At 46.0% G+C, this 26,659-nt stretch overlaps 1 protein-coding gene across 1 annotated transcript in view; it reads left to right on the top strand.

Moving 5' to 3' along the window:
- The window catches only part of LOC139375219 (MET proto-oncogene, receptor tyrosine kinase), a 97,351-nt gene that overhangs the window by 25,303 nt on the left and 45,389 nt on the right, over window positions 1-26,659 (top strand). The window contains exons 3-10 of the mRNA XM_071116814.1: window positions 3,367-3,558; window positions 8,512-8,673; window positions 9,178-9,354; window positions 10,464-10,624; window positions 11,468-11,573; window positions 14,009-14,145; window positions 14,326-14,490; window positions 15,202-15,304. Coding sequence (XP_070972915.1) covers window positions 3,367-3,558; window positions 8,512-8,673; window positions 9,178-9,354; window positions 10,464-10,624; window positions 11,468-11,573; window positions 14,009-14,145; window positions 14,326-14,490; window positions 15,202-15,304 — 1,203 coding nt within the window. The remainder of the gene's footprint in view (window positions 1-3,366; window positions 3,559-8,511; window positions 8,674-9,177; window positions 9,355-10,463; window positions 10,625-11,467; window positions 11,574-14,008; window positions 14,146-14,325; window positions 14,491-15,201; window positions 15,305-26,659) is intronic.

The following is a 26,659-nucleotide window of genomic DNA, read 5'->3' as shown; positions in this document are numbered from 1 at the left end:
TACAAACATAGACCAAAACAAAGAATACCCACCCACATCACACCCTGACCAAACTAAAAATAGAAACACACAAAGCAATCTACGGTCAGGGCGTGACAGTACCCCCCCAAAGGTGCGGACTCCGGTCGCAAAACCTAAACCCACAGGGGAGGGTCTGGGTGGGCATCTGTCCGCGGTGGAGGCTCTGGCGCGGGACGTGGACCCCACTCCACCATAGTCTTGGCCCACTTAAGTGGCGCCTTTGGAGCGGCGACCATCTCCGACCTCGGACTGGGGACCCTTGCAGCGGGCCCCGAATAGACGGGAGACTCCGGCAGCGCCGGAGAGGCGGCAGACTCTGGCAATGCCGGCTTGAAGGGCGACTCCGGCAGCGCAGGAGTGACGGGCGGCTCTGGCAGCACCGGAGTGACGGGCGGCTCTGGCAGCTCCTGACTGACGGGCGGCTCTGTCAGCTCCTGACTGACAGGCGGCTCTGGCAGCTCCTGACTGACGGGCGGCTCTGGCAGCTCCTGACTGACGGGCGGCTCTGGCAGCTCCTGACTGACGGGCGGCTCTGGCAGCTCCTGACTGACGGGCGGCTCTGGCAGCTCCGGACACTTGGCGGCTCTGGCAGCTCTGGATATTTTACCCCGGCACGTGCGGGGCGCAGGCACAGGATGCACTGGGCTGTGCAGACACACAGGAGACACAGTGCGCAGAGCCGACGCAGGATATCCTGGCCCGAGGAGACGCAGTGGCTGTCTGGAGAGCAGGGCTGGCACCATCCATCCTGGCTGGATACTCACCCTAGCCCAGCAGATGCGGGGAGCTGGGATGTAGCGCACCGGGCTAAGAACGCGTACTGGGGACACAGTGCGCTCCACCGCATAACACGGTGCCTGACCAGTACGACGCCCGCCACGGTAAGCACAGGGAGTTGGCTCAGGTCTCCAACCTGACTCTGCATCACTCCCTGTGTGCCCCCCCCAAAAAAAAATTGGGCTGCCTCTCGGGCTTCCTTGCCAGCCGTGTTCCCTCGTGTCGGTCGCCGGTTCCCTTTTCCAGCTGCCTCTGCTCTCCTGGCTGCCTCCACCTGTTCCCATGGGAGGCGATCCCTTCCAGCCAGGAAGGGTGTAGGATCCCATGTGTAGGATCCCTTGCCGTCTAGAATGTCCTCCCAAGTCCAGTCCTCCTTTCCATGCTGCTTGGTCCTTTGGTGCTGGGTAGTTCTGTAAACATAGAACAAAACATAGAATACCCACCCACACCCTGACCAAACTAAAAATAGAAACATACAAAGCAATCTACGGTCAGGGCGTGACACTACTACAGTTTATACTACTTCTACAGTTTATACTACTACTACAGTTTATACTACTACTACTACAGTTTATACTACTACTACAGTTTATACTACTGCTACTACTACAATTTATACTACTACTACTACAGTTTATACTACTGCTACAGTTTATACTACTATAGTTTATACTACTACTACAATTTATACAACTACAGTTTATACTACTTCTACAGTTTATACTACTACTACAGTTTATACTACTACTACTACAGTTTATACTACTACTACAGTTTATACTACTGCTACTACTACAATTTATACTACTACTACTACAGTTTATACTACTGCTACAGTTTATACTACTATAGTTTATACTACTACTACAGTTTATACAACTACAGTTTATACTACTTCTACAGTTTATACTACTTCTACAGTTCATACTACTGTTACAGTTTATACTACTACAGTTTATTTGACTAACAGCCAGGACTCTCTTTTCACCTTGGAGCTGAGCTTGCCTGTAATGGTCTACTCTACTTTGTAATGGCTGCTGAAGAAAAGCTGCTTTCTTGATTTATTACTTTACAATTGTTCTCCTCAGCTTCTAAGCTCTCCTTTGAGATTTGCCCAAGAAATGTTAGCGACATAGTCCTCACATGCAGTACTTGATGTAGAGAGAGTGTCTCTTTTGGTGGTTCTGGTTAGTTAATTAGTTGTCCATCCCTGATGGTGCTGCAGGGTAGCCTAGTGGTTAGCGCGTTGGACTAGTAACCGGAAGGTTGCAAGTTCAAATCCCCGAGCTGACAATCTGTCGTTCTGCCCCTGAACTGTCAGTTAACCCACTGTCCCTAGGACGTCATTGAAAATAAGAATTTGTTCTTAACTGACTTGCCTAGTTAAATAAAGTTAAAATAAATCAAGTACACAGCTGCCATCAGTCAGTGTGGTTGGGTTGGAGCAACAAACTGTAGACCAGTGATCTGATGGGTTTTAAGAGAATTTGAAAGACCTTATCCCCTGGACCTACATCATTGTATGAACTTCTTTCTCTGGGTTTTGGGCCAGTGCTGTGTTTCTTACTGAGTGTTGTGCCTGGGCCCTTTGGAGCGTATTGTGAAACAGTAGGCGCTGTCAGGCCTGGCCGAGTTAGAGACCGAGGCTTAATCAGTAACCCTCTCCCTCTTTACTCAGTCTATACCCAGCACCTTAATCTCTGTAGCTGGCCCCGCGTGTTTAGTCACGGCCCCCCACGTGCCAGCCTCGGGTTTTGTTAATTAGGGATGGCCGACTGGGGGGGCCGGGGTGTGCAATGGTAGGGGCCTTGAGAGCTTGACCAGCCGGGGCCTGGGGAACGTTGTCAGCTTCAATGGCTGGTGACCTCTGATGATTCTTCAGAGGGTCAGAATAATGGTTTAATGATAATGACTTAGGTAACTTCTAGAGGTAGTTGGTGTTCAAAGTGGGATTTTTAGAGAGAGTGGTCAAGTGACAACATGCATAGAGCTGCCTGTGCCAAACAGTGTGCAGTTGAACAAACCCACATAAAGCTTCTGGAGAGTGAAAAATAGGTCTGTGTGAAGAAGTCTGTTGTATGTCTGTTGGGTGAGATAGAGAGAGGGAGACAAAGAGAGAGAGAGAAAGAGAAAAGAAGAGAGAGAACAGTGCAAGTGTGTAACGTCAACCAGCACGCATTCCGTTGTGTTTCCCATGAATTCCTGCCATGTGTGATGATCTCCTAAACACACGCACTGTGCCAGCCACAGTGGGCCACAACTGAGCTCTCAGTTACGAGCAGGGTCTGATGAAAGAGCAGATGAGGGGGCATAGCAAGCCCAGCTCTTTCCCTCTCTCTATCCGTCTTCCTCTCTCTTCTCGGTTACCCACATCTGGCAGGGGCAGGAGGGCATGTACTGTAGCTCATAGGATAATGGCTATTTTATCAGTTGAGACACTCTGAATGTGATTGAGAAAGCTGAGACGTTAAAAACAGTGTGGATGTATATGACGTCTTTCATGCAACATTAATGTGATCCATGTGGTGTATCTTCTGCTGTATGTAACCTGTCTTCCTCTCCACCCAGAGTTCCTCAGACGACTCGTTTGGCTGTGGGAAGCACGGGGAGGGATACCGTCTGGAAGTGACCACCCCAATGACCAGACTGGACTACTTCAGCGGTCAATTCAGCAAAGTCCTGCTGACCTCCATTGCCGTGGCAACCGCCCAGGAACAGACCGTGGCCAGCCTGGGCACCACAGATGGACGCCTCATACAGGTTGGGGACACCATGGGTGATACTGTAACACTTTAAGAAAATAAGCTTTATAATGCATTTATAGGTATGAATTACCCCTTAAAACGCCCTTATGAAGGGTTGTGTATTCTATCTGGGCCCTGGAGACACTGGGGGCCTGGAGGAGGGGTAGACTATTACTGGGTGATATTCATTTATTTCAAAATGGTTTGGGATGAAGCTGCATGGACAGCAAGGCTTCGAGCGTTTAGCCTGGTCACCCAAGAAGAAGAAAGGAAACAACCCAACCTAACAACCGCTGTGGCCCTTAGTCCTGAGTGTACACTGAAGCCCTACAGAAACCTGCACAACATAATCTCCCCTGCCTGTCAGTGCCGTTGCTAGGCAGCACTGTTTCCCTTTCTCATTGTGCATGTAAATGGGGCAGGATGTTGGTACGTGACCAGTAAAACCAGCCATTTTGGGGACACAGCATGCTGTGACACAGGTGGCAACCAGTACAGAGGCACGTTGGAGGGGGGGCTTCCTTCCTGTTTACTCAACACATGACCCCCAACCTTGCCTCTCCATGCTTCCACAAACCCTGCTGCTGCATTCCACCGAGTTCTACCATCTGAGCAAACACAACATGGCTGGTTTTGCCTGTCAATGACATGTACAGCCGAAGGTGGATTTCACTTTCCCATGTCGTGTGTGTTTGTCTGTCTGTCAGTAGACCTGAAGACCTGCACCTCTCTCAGCATCTGTCTCTCTGTCTCCTATAGATGGGATGAACTCAGTGTTTCAGTGTAGCCTAGTCCCAGATCAACCAACATCCAGCCCTGTTTACATGCACAATGCATTGGCCGTGATAATGACCATAGAAGTTGGCAACACAGCCCAAAAAGATCTGGGATCAGGCTAGGTTCAGTCAGGTCAGATAGAAGTGGAACACCAAGGGCCTCCCAAGTGGCGCAGCGGTCTAAGGCACTACAGCCCCGGGTTCGATCCCAGGCTGCGTCACACCCGGCCGTGACCGGGAGACCCATGAGGCGGTGCACAATTGGCGAAGCGTTGTCCGGGTTAGGGGATGGTTTGGCCGGGCAGGATTTCCTTGTCTCATCGTGCTCTAGTGACTCCTTGTGGTGGGCCGGGCCACCTGCAAGCTGACTTTGGTCGTCAGTTGGATGGTGTTTCCTCCAACACCTTGGTGCGGCTGGCTTCCGGGTTAAGCGTGCAGTGTATCAATAATTAGTGCGGCTTGGCAGAGTCGTGTTTCAGAGGACGCATGGCTCTCGACCTTCACCTTTCCCGAGTCCGTAGGGGACTACCAATTGGATACCACAAAATTGGGGGGTAAAAAAATACAAATAAGAAGTGGAACACCACTGATAAGAGCTTTTGGAGTGTTCTGCCTTACATGTTCCTTTAAATGAACCCTTCTGGTCTCTAGAACTCCCCCTGATGGTGTTTTATAAATACGGTCCGAAAAACGGTGTTAAAAAAAGTTATGGAAGAAGGACGAGAACGGGGAAGAAGTCGGCGACAGCTGCGCGGGAAGCAGGGTTATGAGCCGAACGGTCGGTTAATGGTGAGCGCCAAGCTTCGATGACACGTTCTCTCTCTCTCTCTTTCTGCAGAGTGCCCGCAGCTGTTGGCATGTTTTTTTTTCTCTCTTTTTTTGTTGTTGGTGAAATTTCTATCCTCATTGTCTCAGGACATGGCTCTGGGAAGGAGAGAGCAGGAGAACAGCTGTCCTGAGACAAGGGTGCAGAGGGCCCCATGGAGGGAGAGAGAGATGGAGGAAGAGAGAAGCAGGGAGGAAGAGAGGAAGAGGAGGCATGGAGAAGTGAAGGGAGGGAAGGAGAGATAAAGGGGAAAGATGGAGAGAAAGACAAGGGGGAGAAAATAGGGAGGAATAGAGGTTAAAAGATTGCTTCTAGCTTATTAGAATCCTAGGAAAGGCTTCTGTCAACTGCCTTTCTTTCTGTTTACCCTTTGTTCCCAGAGAAAAATACTCTTAGCACCGAGGGAGAGAGAGAAAGATAGAGGGAAGGTGACAGAGAGAAAGAAAGAGTACGCTGTGGTCTGTCCCCGAGGTCTCTCATTCTGGCTCAGGAAGTCTGTGGTTCAGTATCACTGTGGGAATAACACAGTGGTTGTGTTTATAGGCTTACTTCCTCTGGCTAATACAATAAGCTGTAATTCACACCACTATCATCTCTGGAGAGAGAGAGACTAGGACTGTTGTATGGGGGATGTCCCCAGTGGAAAGCAACACATGCACATGATGCCCACTGTTACAGGCTACTGAGGACAAAGTTGCCCCTTCAGGAAAATAGCGGTCCCTGACACCGCAGACATGCCATTCATTGACTGGCTCAAGTCACTCACAAAGATATACATTTGTTCAACTTTATTTAAACAGTGCCTAAACACTGCAGGAAGCTTACCTGCACTCAAGCAAGCAACACTTTGCAGTCACACACCTGGCTAAGGGCCCATCAATAAAGAGAAAGGGGGGATAGATGGAGAGGGGAGGTGGGGTGATAAAGTAGATGATGTAACCAGAGCATTCCTTAGTCAACCAGGACATAACCACACTCCATTACAGCCCACTGTTACTGTTATGTTTCACCCCAACCCAACTGGTTCTGAGCTCCAAGCCTGTAATTGCAGCCTAATCACACATGATGAATGTAACTCCAGGTGTACACTACACTACACTGTATCTGTGTGTGTGTGTATGCGTCTATGTGTGCCTGCCTGCCTGGCTGCCTGCCTGCCTGGCTGGCTGCCTGTGTACCTGCCTGCCTGGCTGCCTGTGTGCCTGCCTGCGTGCCTGCCTGTGTGCCTGCCAGTGTGCCTGCCTGCGTGCCTGCCTGTCTGCCTGTGTGCCTGCCTGTGTGCCTGCCTGTCTGCCTGCCTGACTGCCTGACTGTGTGTGTGTGTGTGTGTGTGTGTGTGTGTGTGTGTGTGTGTGTGTGTGTGTGTGTGTGTGTGTGTGTGTGTGTGTGTGTGTGTGTGTGTGTGTGTGTGTGTGTGTGTGTGTGTGTGTGTGTAGATTAGTAAGACGTCTGAAACACCTCCTGACATGTCCAGGTATACAGTGCTCTTGTGCTGTTCTCTCTGCCTGCAGGCGATGTCTTTTGTCCCTCCGTCTCCCTGTAGCTCCCTCCACCCCTCCACCCCTCCACCTCCATGGTGGTTAGCTCTAATCTGCCAATCTGTCATCTCACCCTCAATACAGCAGCCTTAGTTATTACCCTGCACACAGTAGCAGGAGTGGCCCAACGGGCCCATACAATGCCGATGGAAAAAAACTCCCAAAAGCTCTCATTTTCAGCTGTGTCCAATAGAGGCATTACTTTACATGTGAAGTCAAATGTAATTCAGTGTTACTGTGTTATTAGCTCCTTCTCTGTAACGACAAGATATTCTGGTCAACACCACAATATACCCTGATCAACATCACAAGAGACACTAGTCAACACCACAATATACCCTGATCAATACCACAAGAGACCCTGGTCAACACCACAAGATACCCTGGTCAATACCACAAGAGACCCTGGTCATACCACAAGTTGCCCTGGTCAACACCACAAGATACCCTGGTCAACACCACAAGATACCCTGGTCAAGACCACAAGATACCCTGGTCAACACCACAAGATACCCTGGTCAACACCACAAGATACCCTGGTCAAGACCACAAGATACCCTGGTCAACACCACAAGAGACACTGGTCAACACCACAATATACCCTGGTCAATACCACAAGATACCCTGGTTAACACCACAAGATACCCTGGTTAACACCATGAGATACCCTGGTCAACACCACAAGATACCCTGGTTAACACCACAAGATACCCTGGTTAACACCACAAGATACCCTGGTCAACACCACAATATACCCTGGTCAACACCACAATATACCCTGGTTAACACCACAAGATACCCTGGTCAACACCACAAGATACCCTGGTCAAGACCACAAGATACCCTGGTCAAGACCACAAGATACCCTGGTCAACACCACAAGACACACTGGTCAACACCACAATATACCCTGGTCAATACCACAAGATACCCTGGTTAACGCCACAAGATACCCTGGTTAACACCATGAGATACCCTCAAATCAAATCAAATTTTATTTGTCACATACACATGGTTAGCAGATGTTAATGCGAGTGTAGCGAAATGCTTGTGCTTCTAGTTCCGACAATGCAGTAATAACAAGTAATCTAACTAACAATTCCAAAACTACTGTCTTGTACACAGTGTAAGGGGATAAATAATATGTACATAAGGATATATGAATGAGTGATGGTACAGAGCAGCATAGGCAAGATACAGTAGATGGTATCGAGTACAGTATGTACAAATGAGATGAGTATGTAAACAAAGTGGCATAGTTTAAAGTGGCTAGTGATACATGTATTACATAAGGATACAGTCGATGATATAGAGTACAGTATATACGTATGCATATGAGATGAATAATGTAGGGTAAGTAACATTATATAAGGTAGCATTGTTTAAAGTGGCTAGTGATATATTTACATCATTTCCCATCAATTCCCATTATTAAAGTGGCTGGAGTTGAGTCAGTGTCAGTGTGTTGGCAGCAGCCACTCAGTACCCTGGTCAACACCTAAAGATACCCTGACGTTACCCCTTTCTGTCCCCGTTCTATTCTATTGCAACCTTCAATCTTGTACAGCATATATTAGAAGAAACAGCAGCAGATTTGCTCAGCACTAAAGAGTCCTATCAAATCCCCACCAGCAACCACAACAAAGAAACAGTGAATTCAAAATACCATGCCAAGTACAGTACCCCACAGTGCATTTCTACATCATTACATTGACCTATTATTAAGAACGTGAGGTACGTGTGGCATCTCCGGTAGACAGGGCTGTTTTTCACATTAGATGGTGTAAATTTGTGTTTTACTGACCTGGCCTGGCCTCTGCCTTCCCCAGGTGGTAGTTTCCCGTTCCAAACGCAGCACGCCCCACGTGGACTTCCGCCTGGACCCCTCACGCTCTGTTTCCCCCGAGGTGGCACTCCTGTTCCCACAGGGCCACACTAGCTCTCCACAGCGCAGCCAGGATGGCTCCCTATTGTTGGTGACAGGAAATAAGGTGAATAGAGAGCAGGCTCACACACACACACACATGCATGCACATACACTATGGAGACACACACACTAACACTAAGACGCGTAGTGTATAATGACACACTCAAAGACACACACACACACACTGTATTATAATCAGAACTCAGGCATTCTTCACATTACTGGTATGATGGAAACAACAGCCCCCTGGCACTGAGACACGGTGTTCAACATGGACCAGAGCCAACACATGATTAGAAACAATGTCCTGAGAGCTTGACGTCAATGTCCTACAAATGCCCAGCCAACAGTTCAAAGAGAATGTTTCCCCGTATGCCTATTGATCAGAGAGAAAAACCCACCATGTATGACAGAGGTACATCACAGTATGTGGTTTATTTAGAAAATACTTTTATCCAAAGTGACTTACAGTTAGTTATATGGTCAATGCTGGAATCAAACTTGGAATCGAACCTGTTTAGCGGTGTGTTGTGTCTGTATTCTGATTGGTTGTCCTGTGTGCCCCCAGATCACCAAGGTGCCTCTGATTGGTCCTGGCTGCGAGCAGCAGTTGACGTGTAGTTCCTGCCTGCTGGCGCCGAGGTTTATGGGATGTGGCTGGTGTGACGGCCGTTGCACCAGATTGGCCCAGTGTCACCCAACCTCCCTCTGGACCCAGGACTCCTGCCCTCCCATCATCACCATGGTAACTAGCCAGTTCAGGTTCAAAAAGCTTTATTGTCCATAAACACAACATTTCCTAATGGTATTACCCCACACCTCGATGTCCTACCTTCTGACCCAAACACTGGGACTGTTGTTGTTTTGGTCTATATTGTGACAGTCCATATTGTGAGAACACTGGAATTGTTGTTGTTTTGGTCTTTATTGTGACAGTCCATATTGTGAGAACACTGGAATTGTTGTTGTTTTGGTCTTTATTGTGACAGTCCATACTGTGAGAACACTGGAATTGTTGTTGTTTTGGTCTTTATTGTGACAGTCCATATTGTGAGAACACTGGACTTGTTGTTGTTTTGGTCTTTATTGTGACAGTCCATATTGTGAGAACACTGGAATTGTTGTTGTTTTGGTCTTTATTGTGACAGTCCATACTGTGAGAACACTGGAATTGTTGTTGTTTTGGTCTTTATTGTGACAGTCCATATTGTGAGAACACTGGAATTGTTGTTGTTTTGGTCTTTATTGTGACAGTCCATATTGTGAGAACACTAGAATTGTTGTTGTTTTGGTCTTTATTGTGACAGTCCATACTGTGAGAACACTGGAATTGTTGTTGTTTTGGTCTTTATTGTGACAGTCCATATTGTGAGAACACTGGACTTGTTGTTGTTTTGGTCTTTATTGTGACAGTCCATATTGTGAGAACACTGGACTTGTTGTTGTTTTTGTCTTTATTGTGACAGTCCATACTGTGACAGTGTCTACATGGACAAGGACAAGCAGACAGTGACTAGTGTCATCTGAGGATATGTCTTATTGAATGTGTCATATACCCTTTTGCGAAGTACAAAGCTCCCACCAGTAACCTGGATACAAGACAAAGACTCAGCAGGGTTTGGCTGTGAAAAAGCCAGTCGTGCTTTTACTGGAGAGCTTGTAAGAGACTCCTTCCTCTATTGTTGTTTGAAGGATAGTTTGAAGATTGTTTGTCTGGTTGCCTGTCTTTTCTAGTGTCAGTTTTTCACACTTGTTTTTTAATACCAGCACCTGGATCTAGACAGGGTTTTCTCTTTCTGTGTTGTTTGAAGGTTGTTTGAGGGTTGTCTGAGGGTTGTTGTTCTTTTTGGGTAGATCTCCCCAGCCAACGGCCCCCTGGGAGGAGACACCAAGGTGACGGTGTGTGGGAGGAACTTTGGCTTCAACAAGACAGAGAGGTTTGACCATACACTCATCAGCCTGGACCTTGCTGGAGCACCATGTAAACTTCTGAAACGAGAGAGCAACAGTTACAGGTGAGAGAGGACTCACAGGGAGGGTGTGTGTGTGTGTGTGTGTGTGTGTGTGTGTGTGTGTGTGTGTGTGTGTGTGTGTGTGTGTGTGTGTGTGTGTGTGTGTGTGTGTGTATGTGTGTGCGTGTGTGTGTGTGTGTATGTGTGTGTATGTGTGTATGTGTGTATGTGTGTGTGTGTGTTGTGTGTGTGTGTGTGTGTGTGTGTGTGTGTGTGTGTGTGTATGTGTGTGTGTGTGTGTGTGTGTGTGTGTGTGTGTGTGTGTGTGTGTGTGTGTGTGTGTGTGTTTGTGTGTGTGTGTGTGCGTGCATGGATGGGAGTATTATATGTTCATGTGTTAGGATAAGGGTTAGAGGGTTAAACAGTTGAATGAAGAATGTTAAGGAAAGGGCGCCATGGAATGAGAACTCCAAGCGCCAAGGCGTTCCGCCATTCCTGACTCGCATTCTGCTCATGACTTCAATAAGTGTTAAATTAGTGGGAGAATGGCTGTGTACAGAATTTCACTCTTCCTAGTCCAAGAGGCCATGCCAGATAGCAGCGTTTAACTCAAAGACCCTTGTGCCCAAACATCCCCCATGTCATAGTCAACTCATTGTATAGAAGATTGAAAAACACCCCCCTGAAAGATGGCTTCATTGTGTTTCATTGCTGCGTAGTAGGAATATCATCAAATTAGGTTAAACTCTTGTTTACTCCAACCAGAGTGAGCACACAAGTTTTGTTTTTAGCCTTCTTGGTCCTCTTTTGTGGGATAAATCATTTTTTGTTGAATTGTGTGTGTTTGTGTGTGTACACGTCTCTGTGTGTGTGCGTGCGTGTGTGTGTGTGTTTGTGTGTGTGTAGGTTGGTGTGTGCTCCAGTGTCTCCTGTGAACTCATCTCAGGCTAGCAATGTGGTGAAGGTCCACAGTGGAAAGGAGATGGCCCAACAACAGGGCTTCACCTTCGTGGTAAGCACTAAGTACTGTCTCCACTCACAATCACAATACGAACTCAGTGACAGTAGTCGTAACCCTGGTCCTGGAGAGCTACAATGTGTGCAGGCTTTGGTTCTCTCTCTGTATCTCTCCAACTACAGTTGGTGAACAATGTCATAGACACTGTAGGTACATTATGTCAGATGGTTGGACAGATTGATGTACAGTAGGCTTTTCCTGCAGTCAAATTACCAAATTGCCCTTTGCTGCTATTTATTATTATTATATATATATTTTTTTACTTTTACACCTTTTCCCCCCCCAATTTTGTGGTGTCCAATTGGTAGTGACAGTCTTGTCTCATCGCTGCAACTCCCGTACGGACACGGAAGAGGAGAAGGTCGAGAGCCATGCATCCTCCGAAACACAACCCAACCAAGCCGCACTGCTTCTTGACACGAAGCCAGCCACACCAATGTGATGGAGGAAACACCGTACACCGGGCGACCGTGTCAGCGAGCATGCGCCCGGCCGGCCACAGGAGTCGCTAGAGCGCGATGGGACAAGGATATCCCTGCCGGCCAAATCCTCCCCTAACCCAGACAACGCTGGGCCAATTGTGTCTGGACTCAAACCAATTGTGTCTCGACTCGAACCAAGATCTCTAGTGGCACAGCTAGCAAATGTGTAGCAGTGCCTTAGACCACTGCACCACTCGGGAGGACCCCCCTTTGCTGCTATAACAGTCTCCACTCTTCTGGGAAGACTTTCCACTAGAAGTTGGAACATTGCTGAGGGGATTTACTTTCATTCAGCCACAAGAGCATTAGTGAGTTCGGGCACTGATGTTGAGCGATTAGGCCTGGCTCGATGTCGGCGTTCCAATTCATCCCAAAGGGGTTGAGGTCAGGACTCTGTGCAGGCCAGTCACCGATCTCGACAAACCATTTCAATATGGACCTCGCTTTGTGCACGGGGGCATTGTCATGCTGAAACAGGAAAGGGCCTTCCCCAAACTGTTGCCACACAGTTGGAAGCACAGCATCGTCTAGAATGTCATTGTATGCTGTAGCGTTAAGATTTCCCTTCACTGGAACTAAAGGGGCCTAGCCCGAACCATGAAAAACAGCCCCAGACCATTATTCCTCCTCCACCAAACTTAGTGTTCTCCTGGCATCCAAACCCAGATTTGCCAGTCGGACTGCCAGATGGTGAAATATGATTCATCACTCCAGAGAACATGTTTGGCGGCGAGCTTTATAACATTCCAGCTGACGCTTGGCATTGCGCATAGGGCTTGGCAGTATACGGTATTTTACGATATACCGGTATTGATGCACGGACCGGTTTAGGTTTTTACTTTGCCTTCTATAACGGTATTTCAATGTTTGGTTTGTTAAATGGGATACGCTGTGTGTAACGTCCAGTTTTGTAGTTTACTTAGCTACTTGAGTCAGCTCTCCCCCGCTCTCTCTCCATGCCGCTTTCCACACATACCTAGCCCCACACCCTGTCACTCAATTTGTTGTTCCTCGACCAGGAAACACTTGTGTTCAGTCTGCATGGTCAATGCAGCACATGCAACAATGTTGATGACAACGATGCTGTTTTCACTTTGGTTCTTAATATAAATCCACAAGCATTCTGTGATTACACTATTAGTTTATGTTTATTACATCTGCAAACATCTATTTTGTATTTTCTTAGCAAGTTGGGCCTAAATCTTGTTCGCCGCTAACGCTACTTTCTATTGCTAATAGCTAATGCTAATCACTAGCTAGCTAATAAATGTACTGAGTCACGAGCAAACATAATTAGCTATACAGCCTGATAATACCAGTGATGGTGTAGACCTAAATCAGCATGTTGTTTGTGCCACAGTAGCTTTTAAATTAATGAGGAATACACAAGAATGTTAGCTACATTAAGTAGCTAAGAGATAACATTAAATGAAGCCAAAGATTCACTGGAACTAAATACAAAATAGAATGTTTGCAGATGTAATAAACATAAACTAATAGTGTAATCAACTAATAGTCACCTATCAACACTTTGGTTCCTACCCTGTCACAATAACTTCTCCCTGGCATTTTAATTTGTTGTCATGTCAAACAATACTGTATTCGAAGTGCCCACTATTCAATTCTAACTATAGAATTAGAATAACCATTATATTTCCATGATTCCAACAGTTCACCCAAGTGTTTTGCTCTAAATCGCAAGTCAAATCGCAATTTCAACATTTGATAAAAAATAAGGCCTAGATTGTTGTCCCATATCGTGCAGCTCTACGTGGCAGTGTGGAAATTATCTCCAAAGAGTGCAGGAAAAGGTTATTAACTGACTGATTTGCAAACAAACTGTAGTTGTGGTTGTTGTTGTGGTTGTTGTTGTTGTGGTTGTAGTTGTGGTTGTTGTTGTGGTTGTTGGGTTTGAAGTAATTCATCTCCCTTCCTCTCTCCCTCTAGAACCCAGTGATCAGAGAGATCTTCCCTGTGTTTGGCCCTAAGTTAGGAGGAACCATGCTCACCATCAGAGGCTCTTTCTTAGACAGCGGAAACACCAGACAGGTCACTGTGGGAAACGCCACCTGTGAAATCCTGAGGTGAGGCCCTAATGTTTTTGCTTCGAGTAAAAATGCTTGTGTGTGTATGTACAATATACTGTGCACTGGGTTTAATAGGTTTGGGTTTTGAGGTTGACATTAGCGTCGAGTCTAGAGCTGATGTGGGTATTATCAATATGTGATGAATTGTGTTGATGTGTATTCTGTCTCTTTCTCCAGAGTATCAGGTACTATGCTGATGTGCAGGACCCCTCCCCAGTCGGCCCCATCCCGCCAGGCGGTGTATATGAAGGTGGACTCTGTTGTCCGGGAGGCTCCTGTACTCTTCACCTACAACGAAGACCCTCTCATCTCCTCCATCCAGCCCACAAGATCCTTTATCAGGTCTGTTCCCCTATCCAATACTACCCCAATACTAACCATAACCCTCTCATCCCCTCCATCCAGCCCACATGATCCTTTATCAGGTCTGTTCCCCTATCCAATACTACCCCAATACTAACCTTAACCCTCTCATCCCCTCCATCCAGCCCAAACGATCCTAAATCAGGTACTTTTTATGAGTCAGTCAGCCAGTCAGCCAGTCAGTCAGTCAGTCAGTTAGTTAGTCTGTAAATGGTGATGAATTCTAACTTCCACATCACATGAGGAAGGCAGGGAAAGAGATTAACCGTTATTATCCATAGGAAGAGGTTCCATACTGTATAGGATACAGGTGTCAGAGAAGGAATGATGGAGAGCAGGGGGAGTTTATAAAAACAGACAAGTCACAGGCAGAAATAACAGGAAGCAGTGTGTGGAGTGTATAAAGGAGAAGAGAAAGTGAGAAAGATATTCACAGAGGATAAGTGGGCGAAGAGGGACACATTAGCACTAGGCTTTATGACTGGAAGTAGCATGAGGGAGGTGATGACATGGGGCGCTAGTGGTGGATAACGTTTATGGCCAGGACAGCCGGTTTCCCCGTTAAAATCACAATGCATCTTTATGCATTGCTCTTACAGGCAACTAGTGTCTAATAACCAACAGCCGTTTTACCCCATAGAGATCCCATTGTATCATTATTCATGGCTACTATCTCTGTGTCCCTAATAGTGGAGGCAGCACGGTGGTGGCCCAGGGCTTCTACCTTCACTCTACTCTCCAGCCTCAGATGGTGCTCATCCCCACAGCCCAGGAAGGCAAGGTCTTCACTGTGGTGAGTGTCTTATTTAACCTTTATTGAACTAAGATTGAGGTTTAGCAAGACCTCTTTCCCGTTGAGTGTCTGTTGAGACGACCAACTGGAGATCTGCCTGCCTGCGCAAAAACAAAATACCTCCGGGCCCCGTCACACACACTATGTGGCTGGTATTGTCGTTAAGGCCCCTGAAAAGAAGATAAAATAAGTTCAATAATGGGGGGAACAGAGATAGATAGATTTGTATAAATTGAGGGGAAAGGAAATGGAAAACCCACGCTTCAAATGTGATGGAGTCATCACTTCTGAGTCACACAGTAATGTTACAGTAGCTAACCTGGAGTATAATCTGGTTTCAATCTGGGTGATTCTCTTTGTCTGCATGGATTCCAAATGGCACCTTAATAGGCCCTGGTCAAAAGTAGTGCACTACGTAGGGAATAGGGTTCAATAGGGCCCTGGTTAAAAGTAGTGCACTACGTTGGGAATAGTTTGGCATTTGAGACACAGAGGTTTATTATCTTGCTTCAATCTGGGTTGATTCTCCTTATTTTAGGAAAGCTATGGTACGTACACGTGTATTTGGGTGATGCCATGGTTGCCATGGTTACCATGGCATTAAGAACGCCTGACCTGACTCTAAGTTCGTTCCACTTTTATAAGGAACCCTGATAACTATCTGGAAGCTCAGGTTTCATTGCAGTTGTTTTTGAAATGTTAGCCCCTGCTTTGAAAAAAGAGAAGAAAGATTAAGGACTGGTACACCTTAGTATTGGGGGTTGGTGGTGTGTCGGGGGTTGGTAATGTGTTGGGGGTGGGGTCGGAGTTGGACCACATTGTAACGTGTTATTCAATGAACCACAACAAATACTAATTTACACACAAGTGGACTCCATCAGATGTTGGGTGTCTTGTTGTTGGGAAGAAGGGAGGGGAACAGGACAGGTAGGGCTTTGTTATCTTGCAACGTGAGGTATACTCTGGCGGGTTTAGTCATGACCCCTGTAAGGTGTCAGTTCTGTCAGTTCGTTCATACAGTATATTATAATGACGTTTTGTACATTTTTTGTTCGTTTTGGACTTTGGCTGTTTGGGCACACTAAATTTTTTCTTGAGGCAAGTCGAAGTCAGCAGCCGAAGTCTCCGCCCCATCGTCGTTGATGAAGTGTATACTGGCTACGGTGTCTCAAAATAGACAAACAGTACTATTGCTGCTTTTTTCTCATTTTTCAAGTGAAGGTCTTTTAAGGCAGTATGGGAGCACACTCGTTCAGCCGAAATTAATCATTCTGACACCTTTAGGAGACAATTACACACACCCTGTTCTAGCACTGTATCTCAAATCTTAGCCAAACAACAAAATCTCCAACTACCCTGAGCTGTATCAGCTACAACCAACCCCCACTCCTGATACACACACACACACACACACACACACACACACACACACACACACACACACACACACACACACACAAAACAGCTCGCCTTTCAGTTTCCCTTTCACTGACCCCCTCCTGGTGTGGCCTGTGATTAGGTTAGAAAGTGCTCAAAACGGCCCCAGGGAGGGACGGAATCAGCACTGAGAGACAACAGGAGAGAAGGGATGAGAAGGGGATGAGGGATTTAAAATACTTAACCTTTATTTAACTAGGTAGGCTAGTTGAGAACAAGTTCTCATTTGCAACTGCGACCTTGTCAAGATAAAGCATAGCAATTCGACACATACAACAACACAGAGTTACACATGGAATAATCAAAACATAGTCAATAATATAGTAGAACAAAAGAAAACAAAAAGTCTATATACAATGAGTGCAAATGAGGTAAGGGAGGTAAAGGCAATAAATAGGCCATGGTGGCGAAGCAATTACAATATAGCAATTAAACACTGGAATGGTAGATGTGCAGAAGATGAATGTGCAAGTAGAGATACTGGGGTGCAAAGGAGCAAGATAAATAAATAAATACAGTATGGGGATGAGGTAGGTAGATGGGCTGTTTACAGATGGGCTATGTACAGGTGCAGTGATCTGTGAGCTGCTCTGACAGCTGGCGCTTAAAGCTAGCTGTCTTTCTAAGGTCTTCGAAAGCCAAGTTAACAAACAGATTACCGACCATTTCGAATCCCACCATACATTCTCCGCTATGCAATCTGGTTTCTGAGCGGGTCATGGGTGCACCTCAGCCACGCTCAAGTTCGAAAAAAGACATCATAACCGCCATCGATAAGAGACATCACTGTGCAGCCGTATTCATCGACCTGGCCAAGACTTTCGACTCTGTCAATCACCACATTCTTATTGGCAGACTCGACAGCCTTGGTTTCTCAAATGACTGCCTCGCCTGGTTCACCAATTACTTCTCAGATAGAGTTCAGTGTCTCAAATCGGAGGGCCTGTTGTTCAGACCTCTGGCAGTCTCTATGGGGGTGCCACAGGGTTCAATTCTCGGGCCGACTCTCTTCTCTGTATACATCAATGATGTTGTTCTTTCTGCTGGTGATTATCTGATCCACCTCTACGCAGACGACACCATTCTGTATACTTCTGGCCCCTCTTTGGACACTGTGTTAACTAACCTCCAGATGAGCTTCAATGCCATACAACTCTCCTTCCGTGGCCTCCAACTGCTCTTAAATACAAGTAAAACTAAATGCATGCTCTTCAACCGATCACTGCCCACACCTGCTCACCCGTCCAGCATCACTACTCTGGACGGCTCTGACTTGAATACGTGGACAACTACAAATACCTAGGTGTCTGGTTAGACTGTAAACTCTCCTTCCAGACTCACATTAAGCATCTCCAATTCAAAATTAAATCTAGAATCGGCTTCCTATTTCGCAACAAAGCATCCTTCACTCATGCTGCCAAACATACCCTCATAAAACTGACTATCCGACCGATCCTTGACTTCGGCGATGTAATTTTCAAAATAGCCTCCAACCCTCTGCTCAGCAAATTGGATGCAGTCTATCACAGTGCCATCCGTTTTGTCACCAAAGCCCCATATACTACCCCCACTGCAACCTGTATGCTCTCGTTGGCTAGCCCTCGCTTCATATTCGTCGCCAAACCCACTGTCTCCAGGTCATCTATAAGTCTTTGCTAGGTAAAGTCCCGCCTTATCTCAGCTCACTGGTCACCATAGCAGCACCCAGCCGCAGCACGCGCTCCATCCAGCAGGTATATTTCACTGGTCACCCCCAAAGCCAATTCCTCCTTTGGTCGTCTTTCCTTCCAGTTCTCTGCTGCCAATGACTGGAACGAACTGCAAAAATCAATGAAGCTGGAGACTCATATCGCCCTCACTAACGTAAAGCACCAGGTGTCAAAGCAGCTCGCAGATCACTGCACCTGTACATTGCCCATCTGTAAACAGCCCATCCAACTACCTCATCCCTATACTGTTATTGATTTATTTTGCTCCTTTGCACCCCAGTATCTCTTCTTGCACATTCATCTTCTACACATCTATCACTCCAGTTTAATTGCTATATTGTAATTATTTTGCCACTATGGCCTATTTATTGCCTTATACCTCCCTTATCCTACCTCATTTGCACACACTGTATATAGACTTGTTCTACTGTATTACTGACTGTATGTTTGTTTTATTCCATGTGTAACTCTGTGTTGTTGTATGTGTCAAACTGCTTTGCTTTATCTTGGACAGGTTGCAGTTGTAAATGAGAACTTGTTCTCAACTAGCCTACCCGGTTAAATAAAGGTGAAATAAAAAAAATAAATGAAGCACTCTCTAGTAAGAGACAGGATGAGTTGAAGCATGAAGCATTCTCTAGGAAGAGACAGGATGAGTTGAAGCATTCTCTAGTAAGAGACAGGATGAGTTGAAGCATTCTCTAGGAAGAGACAGGATGAGTTGAAGCATTCTCTAGGAAGAGACAGGATGAGTTGAAGCATTCTCTAGGAAGAGACAGGATGAGTTGAAGCATTCTCTAGGAAGAGACAGGATGAGTTGAAGCATTCTCTAGGAAGAGACAGTATAAGGAACATTATTGTTTTGACCCACAGTGGTGCTGGAGAAGTGGTGGGGGGGGAGTCCCTGGATATACGAATGCATTATATTATTTGCACATTTTAAATGTTATACTATATTTTTCTTAACGCTAATAATATAATATTTTCAACGTTGTTATTCTCTTGAAATGTTTTGTGTGTGTAATGTTTACTGTTAATGTCTGGTTTTGTTGTTTTGTTTTTTTCACTTGCTTTGGCCCCTTTGAATTGAATTGAATCGAAAGAGAGAGGGAAAGAGGGATAGAAAGAGAGAGGGAGAAAAGGAGAGAGGGAGAGAAAGAGAGAGGGAGAGAGAGAGAGAAAGAGAGAGGGAGAGAGGGATAGAAAGAGAGGGAGAAAAAGAGAGAGCGAGAGAAAGAGAGAGGGAGAGAAGGAGAGAGGGAGAGAGAGAGAGAAAGAGAGGGAGAGAAAGAGAGAGGGAGAGAGGGAGAAAAAGAGAGAGGGAGAGAGAGAGAAAGAGAGAGGGAGAGAAAGAGAGAGGGAGAGAGGGAGAGAAAGAGAGAGGGAGAGAGAGAGAATGAGAAAGAGAACGATCCCTTTATTTCCAAAGAGGACACTCCTGGATATATGAATGGCAGAGCAGTAATCTGAGCAGAGTCTGTCATCATCCTCCACCATATCAGCTCTGTGTTTGTTCAGTGGTAAAGAAAGGGAAAGAAAACTGGTCTGTGTTCAGTTTAATCTCCTGATGGTGGGAAGCCTGACTGACTGCACAGACCACTGGCTGACATTTAACATCAGTAAAGTCATGTGGTTGGAATAGTATCAATACGCATATAAAGTATGTACATACCGTACACTGAGTGTACAAAACATTAAGAACACCTTCCTAATGCAATTTGTCGTTGGGCTTGGATTCTACATGGTGTCTAAAGTGTTCCACAGAGATGTTGGCCCATGTTGACTCCTATGCTTCCTACAGTTGTGTCAAGTTGGCTGGATGTCCTTTGGTTGGTGGACCATTCTTGATACACACAGGAAACTGTTAAGTGTGAAAAACCCAGCAGTGTTGCAGTTCCAGGGCACTTCAATCCTTGGTCTTGTCCATTTACCCTATGAATGGCACACATACACAATCCATGTCTCAATTGTCTCAAGGCTTAAAAATCCTTCACTCTCAATCATCTAAACCAATTGAAGTGAATTACATCAATAAGGGATCATAGCTTTCGCCTGGATTCACCTGGTCAGTCTATGTCATGGAAAGCAATTGTTCTTAATGTTTTTCTCACTCACTGTATGCATGGAGGATGTCAAGCACACACACATATGCACACAGTAGCTTGCACGGATGCACACACACACACTCACACTCACACTCACACGCACACACACACACACACACACACACACACACACACACACACACACACACACACACACACACACACACACACACACACACACACACACACACACACACACACACACACTCTTTTTCTTGAGCCTCTTCCCATTGACTTCATACCAACCGGTTCTAGAAGAGAAGAAACACAACCCTTCCATAGAACCACAGTGAGACTTGAGGGAAAGAGGTCAGAGGAGAAGAAAAAAACTTCCAGCATTGACTTGATATGCGATTCTCAGATCTGAAGTAAAGCTGAGGCTCAAGCAATCTCAGCTTTCACACAAACATGAAAGGAAGGTTTTATTTAATTTTATGATCCGCAGGGAAAAGCTGGCATGGTAAAAAGCCAAAGGGGACCATGAAAAAAGAGGGATAGAGCCATAGATCAGAGTTAGTGTGAATTTTCACATTAGTACAGCCGGGGGCCAACCACACGCAGAACAGGGGGGACAGGGAGACAAGTGAGATGCCAGGGGGTTGTGTGTGGAGTGGTTGATAGGGCAGTGGAAGTTACGGTCTGTCAGAGATTTTGTTTTACTAGAGGATTCACTAGACTAGCCAAACACCTGTTGTAAGGATTCATAGATGAAGTTGGTCCATGTCAAGACATCAGAGACCTAGGTCTGGTCCGGTTTGATCTGGTCTGGTCTGATCTGGTCAGATCTGATCTGATCTGGTCTGGTCCGGTTTGATCTGGTCTGGTCTGATCTGGTCTGATCTGATCTGATCTGGTCTGGTCTGATCTGGTCTGGTTTGATCTGTTCTGGTCTGGTCTGGTCTGATCTGGTCTGATCTGGTCTGGTCTGGTCTGGTCTGGTCTGATCTGGTCTGGTCTGGTCTGGTCTGATCTGATCTGGTCTGGTCTGGTCTGATCTGGTCTGGTCTGGTCTGATCTGGTCTGGTTTGATCTGTTCTGGTCTGGTCTGATCTGGTCTGATCTGGTCTGGTCTGGTCTGATCTGGTTTGATCTGTTCTGGTCTGGTCTGCCTTTCCCATCTCTTACCCTTTCAGCAGCATGTCCAATGCCCAGCCTGAGGGAAGGCCTGAGGGTTCAAGTGCGAGGCCTCTTTCCCTTCCCCTTCCTGGCCCCATGGCTACAGTCATCTGTGTTAGCTATCTGACTGTCTAAGCCAGGTTGCTATGGGGGTCACCAACTGTCAACATACTTTAACATAGCATACAGTTTCCTTCTTATTACCAGTCCTTAGCCTGTACAGTTGGTATCTTAGAAGGCAGCTTTGTTTGACTCTCTCTGGGACTGTGGATAGAGGCTCCACCATCTCTATGGTCTCCATCTTGAGAGTACTGGGTTGCCGGTTCACACATAATCAAAGCCAAATGCTCTTTCACCACAATATCTACCCCCTATTATTTACAGCCGCTCTGCTTCCAACCCACGGTCATTCAGACAGTCTACCCACACTGCTCAAACGAGAAGAGACATTTATGAAACAATGACTCTTTGCCATATAGTGAGTTGTGACCGACTGAGGTTTCCCATAATTCACAGGATATGTGTCTAACCTCGCCAGGGTACCATTTTACCCTCTAGTAGCCTGTTTAGTTGTTCCCTCTAGTAGCCTGTTTAGTTGCTCCCTCTAGTAGACTGTTTAGTTGTTCCCTCTAGTAGACTGTTTAGTTGTTCCCTCTAGTAGACTGTTTAGTTGTTCCCTCTAGTAGACTGTTTAGTTGTTCCCTCTTAGTAGACTGTTTAGTTGTTCCCTCTTAGAAGACTGTTTAGTTGTTCCCTCTAGTAGACTGTTTAGTTGCTCCCTCTAGTAGACTGTTTAGTTGTTCCCTCTAGTAGACTGTTTAGTTGCTCCCTCTAGTAGACTGTTTAGTTGTTCCCTCTAGTAGACTGTTTAGTTGCTCCCTCTAGTAGACTGTTTAGTTGCTCCCTGTAGGCCTGTTTAGTTGCTCCCTCTAGTAGACTGTTTAGTTGCTCCCTGTAGGCCTGTTTAGTTGCTCCCTCTAGTAGACTGTTTAGTTGCTCCCTCTAGTAGCCTGTTTAGTTGCTCCCTCTAGTAGACTGTTTAGTTGCTCCCTCTAGTAGACTGTTTAGTTGTTCCCTCTAGTAGACTGTTTAGTTGTTCCCTCTTAGTAGACTGTTTAGTTGTTCCCTCTTAGTAGACTTAGTTGTTCCCTCTAGTAGACTGTTTAGTTGCTCCCTCTAGTAGACTGTTTAGTTGTTCCCTCTAGTAGACTGTTTAGTTGCTCCCTCTAGTAGCCTGTTTAGTTGTTCCCTCTAGTAGACTGTTTAGTTGTTCCGTCTAGTAGCCTGTTTAGTTGTTCCCTCTAGTAGACTGTTTAGTTGCTCCCTCTAGTAGCCTGTTTAGTTGTTCCCTCTAGTAGACTGTTTAGTTGCTCCCTCTAGTAGCCTGTTTAGTTGTTCCCTCTAGTAGACTGTTTAGTTGCTCCCTCTAGTAGCCTGTTTAGTTGTTCCCTCTAGTAGACTGTTTAGTTGCTCCCTCTAGTAGACTGTTTAGTTGTTCCCTCTAGTAGCCTGTTTAGTTGTTCCCTCTAGTAGCCTGTTTAGTTGCTCCCTCTAGTAGACTGTTTAGTTGTTCCCTCTAGTAGCCTGTTTAGTTGCTCCCTCTAGTAGCCTGTTTAGTTGTTCCCTCTAGTAGACTGTTTAGTTGTTCCCTCTAGTAGCCTGTTTAGTTGCTCCCTCTAGTAGCCTGTTTAGTTGCTCCCTCTAGTAGCCTGTTTAGTTGTTCCCTCTAGTAGCCTGTTTAGTTGCTCCCTCTAGTAGCCTGTTTAGTTGCTCCCTCTAGTAGACTGTTTAGTTGTTCCCTCTAGTAGACTGTTTAGTTGTTCCCTCTAGTAGACTGTTTAGTTGTTCCCTCTAGTAGCCTGTTTAGTTGTTCCCTCTAGTAGCCTGTTTAGTTGCTCCCTCTAGTAGACTGTTTAGTTGTTCCCTCTAGTAGACTGTTTAGTTGTTCCCTCTAGTAGCCTGTTCAGTTGTTCCCTCTAGTAGACTGTTTAGTTGTTCCCTCTAGTAGCCTGTTTAGTTGCTCCCTCTAGTAGCCTGTTTAGTTGCTCCCTCTAGTAGCCTGTTTAGTTGTTCCCTCTTAGTAGACTGTTTAGTTGTTCCCTCTAGTAGACTGTTTAGTTGTTCCCTCTAGTAGACTGTTTAGTTGCTCCCTCTAGTAGACTGTTTAGTTGTTCCCTCTAGTTGCCTGTTTAATTGCTCCCTCTAGTAGACTGTTTAGTTGCTCCCTCTAGTAGCCTGTTTAGTTGTTCCCTCTAGTAGACTGTTTAGTTGCTCCCTCTAGTAGCCTGTTTAGTTGTTCCCTCTAGTAGACTGTTTAGTTGCTCCCTCTAGTAGCCTGTTTAGTTGTTCCCTCTAGTAGACTGTTTAGTTGCTCCCTCTAGTAGCCTGTTTAGTTGTTCCCTCTAGTAGACTGTTTAGTTGTTCCCTCTAGTAGCCTGTTTAGTTGTTCCCTCTAGTAGCCTGTTTAGTTGCTCCCTCTAGTAGACTGTTTAGTTGTTCCCTCTAGTAGCCTGTTTAGTTGCTCCCTCTAGTAGCCTGTTTAGTTGTTCCCTCTAGTAGCCTGTTTAGTTGTTCCCTCTAGTAGCCTGTTTAGTTGCTCCCTCTAGTAGCCTGTTTAGTTGCTCCCTCTAGTAGCCTGTTTAGTTGTTCCCTCTAGTAGCCTGTTTAGTTGCTCCCTCTAGTAGCCTGTTTAGTTGCTCCCTCTAGTAGACTGTTTAGTTGTTCCCTCTAGTAGACTGTTTAGTTGTTCCCTCTAGTAGACTGTTTAGTTGTTCCCTCTAGTAGCCTGTTTAGTTGTTCCCTCTAGTAGACTGTTTAGTTGTTCCCTCTAGTAGACTGTTTAGTTGCTCCCTCTAGTAGACTGTTTAGTTGTTCCCTCTAGTAGACTGTTTAGTTGTTCCCTCTAGTAGACTGTTTAGTTGTTCCCTCTAGTAGCCTGTTTAGTTGCTCCCTCTAGTAGACTGTTTAGTTGTTCCCTCTAGTAGACTGTTTAGTTGTTCCCTCTAGTAGCCTGTTCAGTTGTTCCCTCTAGTAGACTGTTTAGTTGTTCCCTCTAGTAGCCTGTTTAGTTGCTCCCTCTAGTAGCCTGTTTAGTTGCTCCCTCTAGTAGCCTGTTTAGTTGTTCCCTCTTAGTAGACTGTTTAGTTGTTCCCTCTAGTAGACTGTTTAGTTGTTCCCTCTAGTAGACTGTTTAGTTGCTCCCTCTAGTAGACTGTTTAGTTGTTCCCTCTAGTTGCCTGTTTAATTGCTCCCTCTAGTAGACTGTTTAGTTGTTCCCTCTAGTAGACTGTTTAGTTGTTCCCTCTAGTAGACTGTTTAGTTGTTCCCTCTAGTAGACTGTTTAGTTGTTCCCTCTAGTAGCCTGTTTAGTTGTTCCCTCTAGTAGCCTGTTTAGTTGTTCCCTCTTAGTAGACTGTTTAGTTGCTCCCTCTAGTAGCCTGTTTAGTTGCTCCCTCTAGTAGACTGTTTAGTTGTTCCCTCTAGTAGACTGTTTAGTTGTTCCCTCTAGTAGCCTGTTTAGTTGCTCCCTCTAGTAGCCTGTTTAGTTGATCCTTCTAGTTGCCTGTTTAGTTGCTCCCTCTAGTAGCCTGTTTAGTTGTTCCCTCGTAGTAGACTGTTTAGTTGTTCCCTCTAATAGACTGTTTAGTTGTTCCCTCTAGTAGCCTGTTTAGTTGCTCCCTCTAGTAGCCTGTTTAGTTGCTCCCTCTAGTAGACTGTTTAGTTGTTCCCTCTAGTAGACTGTTTAGTTGTTCCCTCTAGTAGCCTGTTTAGTTGCTCCCTCTAGTAGACTGTTTAGTTGCTCCCTCTAGTAGACTGTTTAGTTGTTCCCTCTAGTAGCCTGTTTAGTTGCTCCCTCTAGTAGCCTGTTTAGTTGCTCCCTATAGACCTGTTTAGTTGCTCCCTGTATACCTGTTTAGTTGCTCCCTGTAGGCCTGTTTAGTTGCTCCCTCCAGTTGCCTGTTTAGTTGCTCCCTATAGACCTGTTTAGTTGCTCCCTGTAGACCTGTTTAGTTGCTCCCTGTAGGCCTGTTTAGTTGTTCCCTCTAGTAGCCTGTTTAGTTGCTCCCTCTAGTAGCCTGTTTAGTTGTTCCCTCTAGTAGCCTGTTTAGTTGTTCCCTCTAGTAGCCTGTTTAGTTGCTCCCTCTAGTAGCCTGTTTAGTTGCTCCCTCTAGTAGCCTGTTTAGTTGCTCCCTGTAGTAGCCTGTTTAGTTGCTCCTTCTAGTAGCCTGTTTAGTTGCTCCCTCTAGTAGACCTGTTTAGTTGCTACCTCCAGTAGCCTGTTTAGTTGCTCCCTGTAGGCCTGTTTAGTTGCTCCCTGTAGGCCTGTTTAGTTGCTCCCTCTAGTCGCCTGTTTAGTTGCTCCCTGTAGGCCTGTTTAGTTGCTCCCTGTAGGCCTGTTTAGTTGCTCCCTGTAGTCCTGTTTAGTTGCTCCCTCTAGTAGGCCTGTTTAGTTGCTCCCTGTAGTAGGCCTGTTTAGTTGCTCCCTATAGCAGGCCTGCTTAGTTGTTCCCTATAGGCCTGTTTAGTTGCTCCCTGTAGTAGGCCTGTTTAGTTGCTCCCTATAGTCGCCTGTTTAGTTGTTCCCTATAGGCCTGCTTAGTTGCTCCCTATAGTAGGCCTGTTTAGTTGTTTCCTGTAGGCCTGTTTAGTTGCTCCCTTTAGAAGGTCTGTTTAGTTGTTTCCTGTAGGCCTGTTTAGTTGCTCCCTCTAGAAGGCCTGTTTAGTTGCTCCCTGTAGTAGGCCTGTTTAGTTGCTCCCTCTAGGCCTGTTTTGTTGTTCCCTGTAGGCCTGTTTAGTTGCTCCCTCTAGTAGCCTGTTTAGTTGCTCCCTCTAGCAGGCCTGTTTAGTTGCTCCCTGTAGGCCTGTTTAGTTGCTCCCTGTAGGCCTGTTTAGTTGCTCCCTGTAGGCCTGTTTAGTTGCTCCCTGTAGGCTTGTTTAGTTGCTCCCTGTAGTAGGTCTGTTTAGTTGTTCCCTGTAGTAGGCCTGTT

Source organism: Oncorhynchus clarkii, chromosome 2 (assembly GCF_045791955.1).
Source record: "Oncorhynchus clarkii lewisi isolate Uvic-CL-2024 chromosome 2, UVic_Ocla_1.0, whole genome shotgun sequence".
Taxonomy (NCBI): domain Eukaryota; kingdom Metazoa; phylum Chordata; class Actinopteri; order Salmoniformes; family Salmonidae; genus Oncorhynchus; species Oncorhynchus clarkii.
Note: the sequence above shows the minus strand (reverse complement) of the source record. Positions and strands in the feature narration are given on the sequence as shown.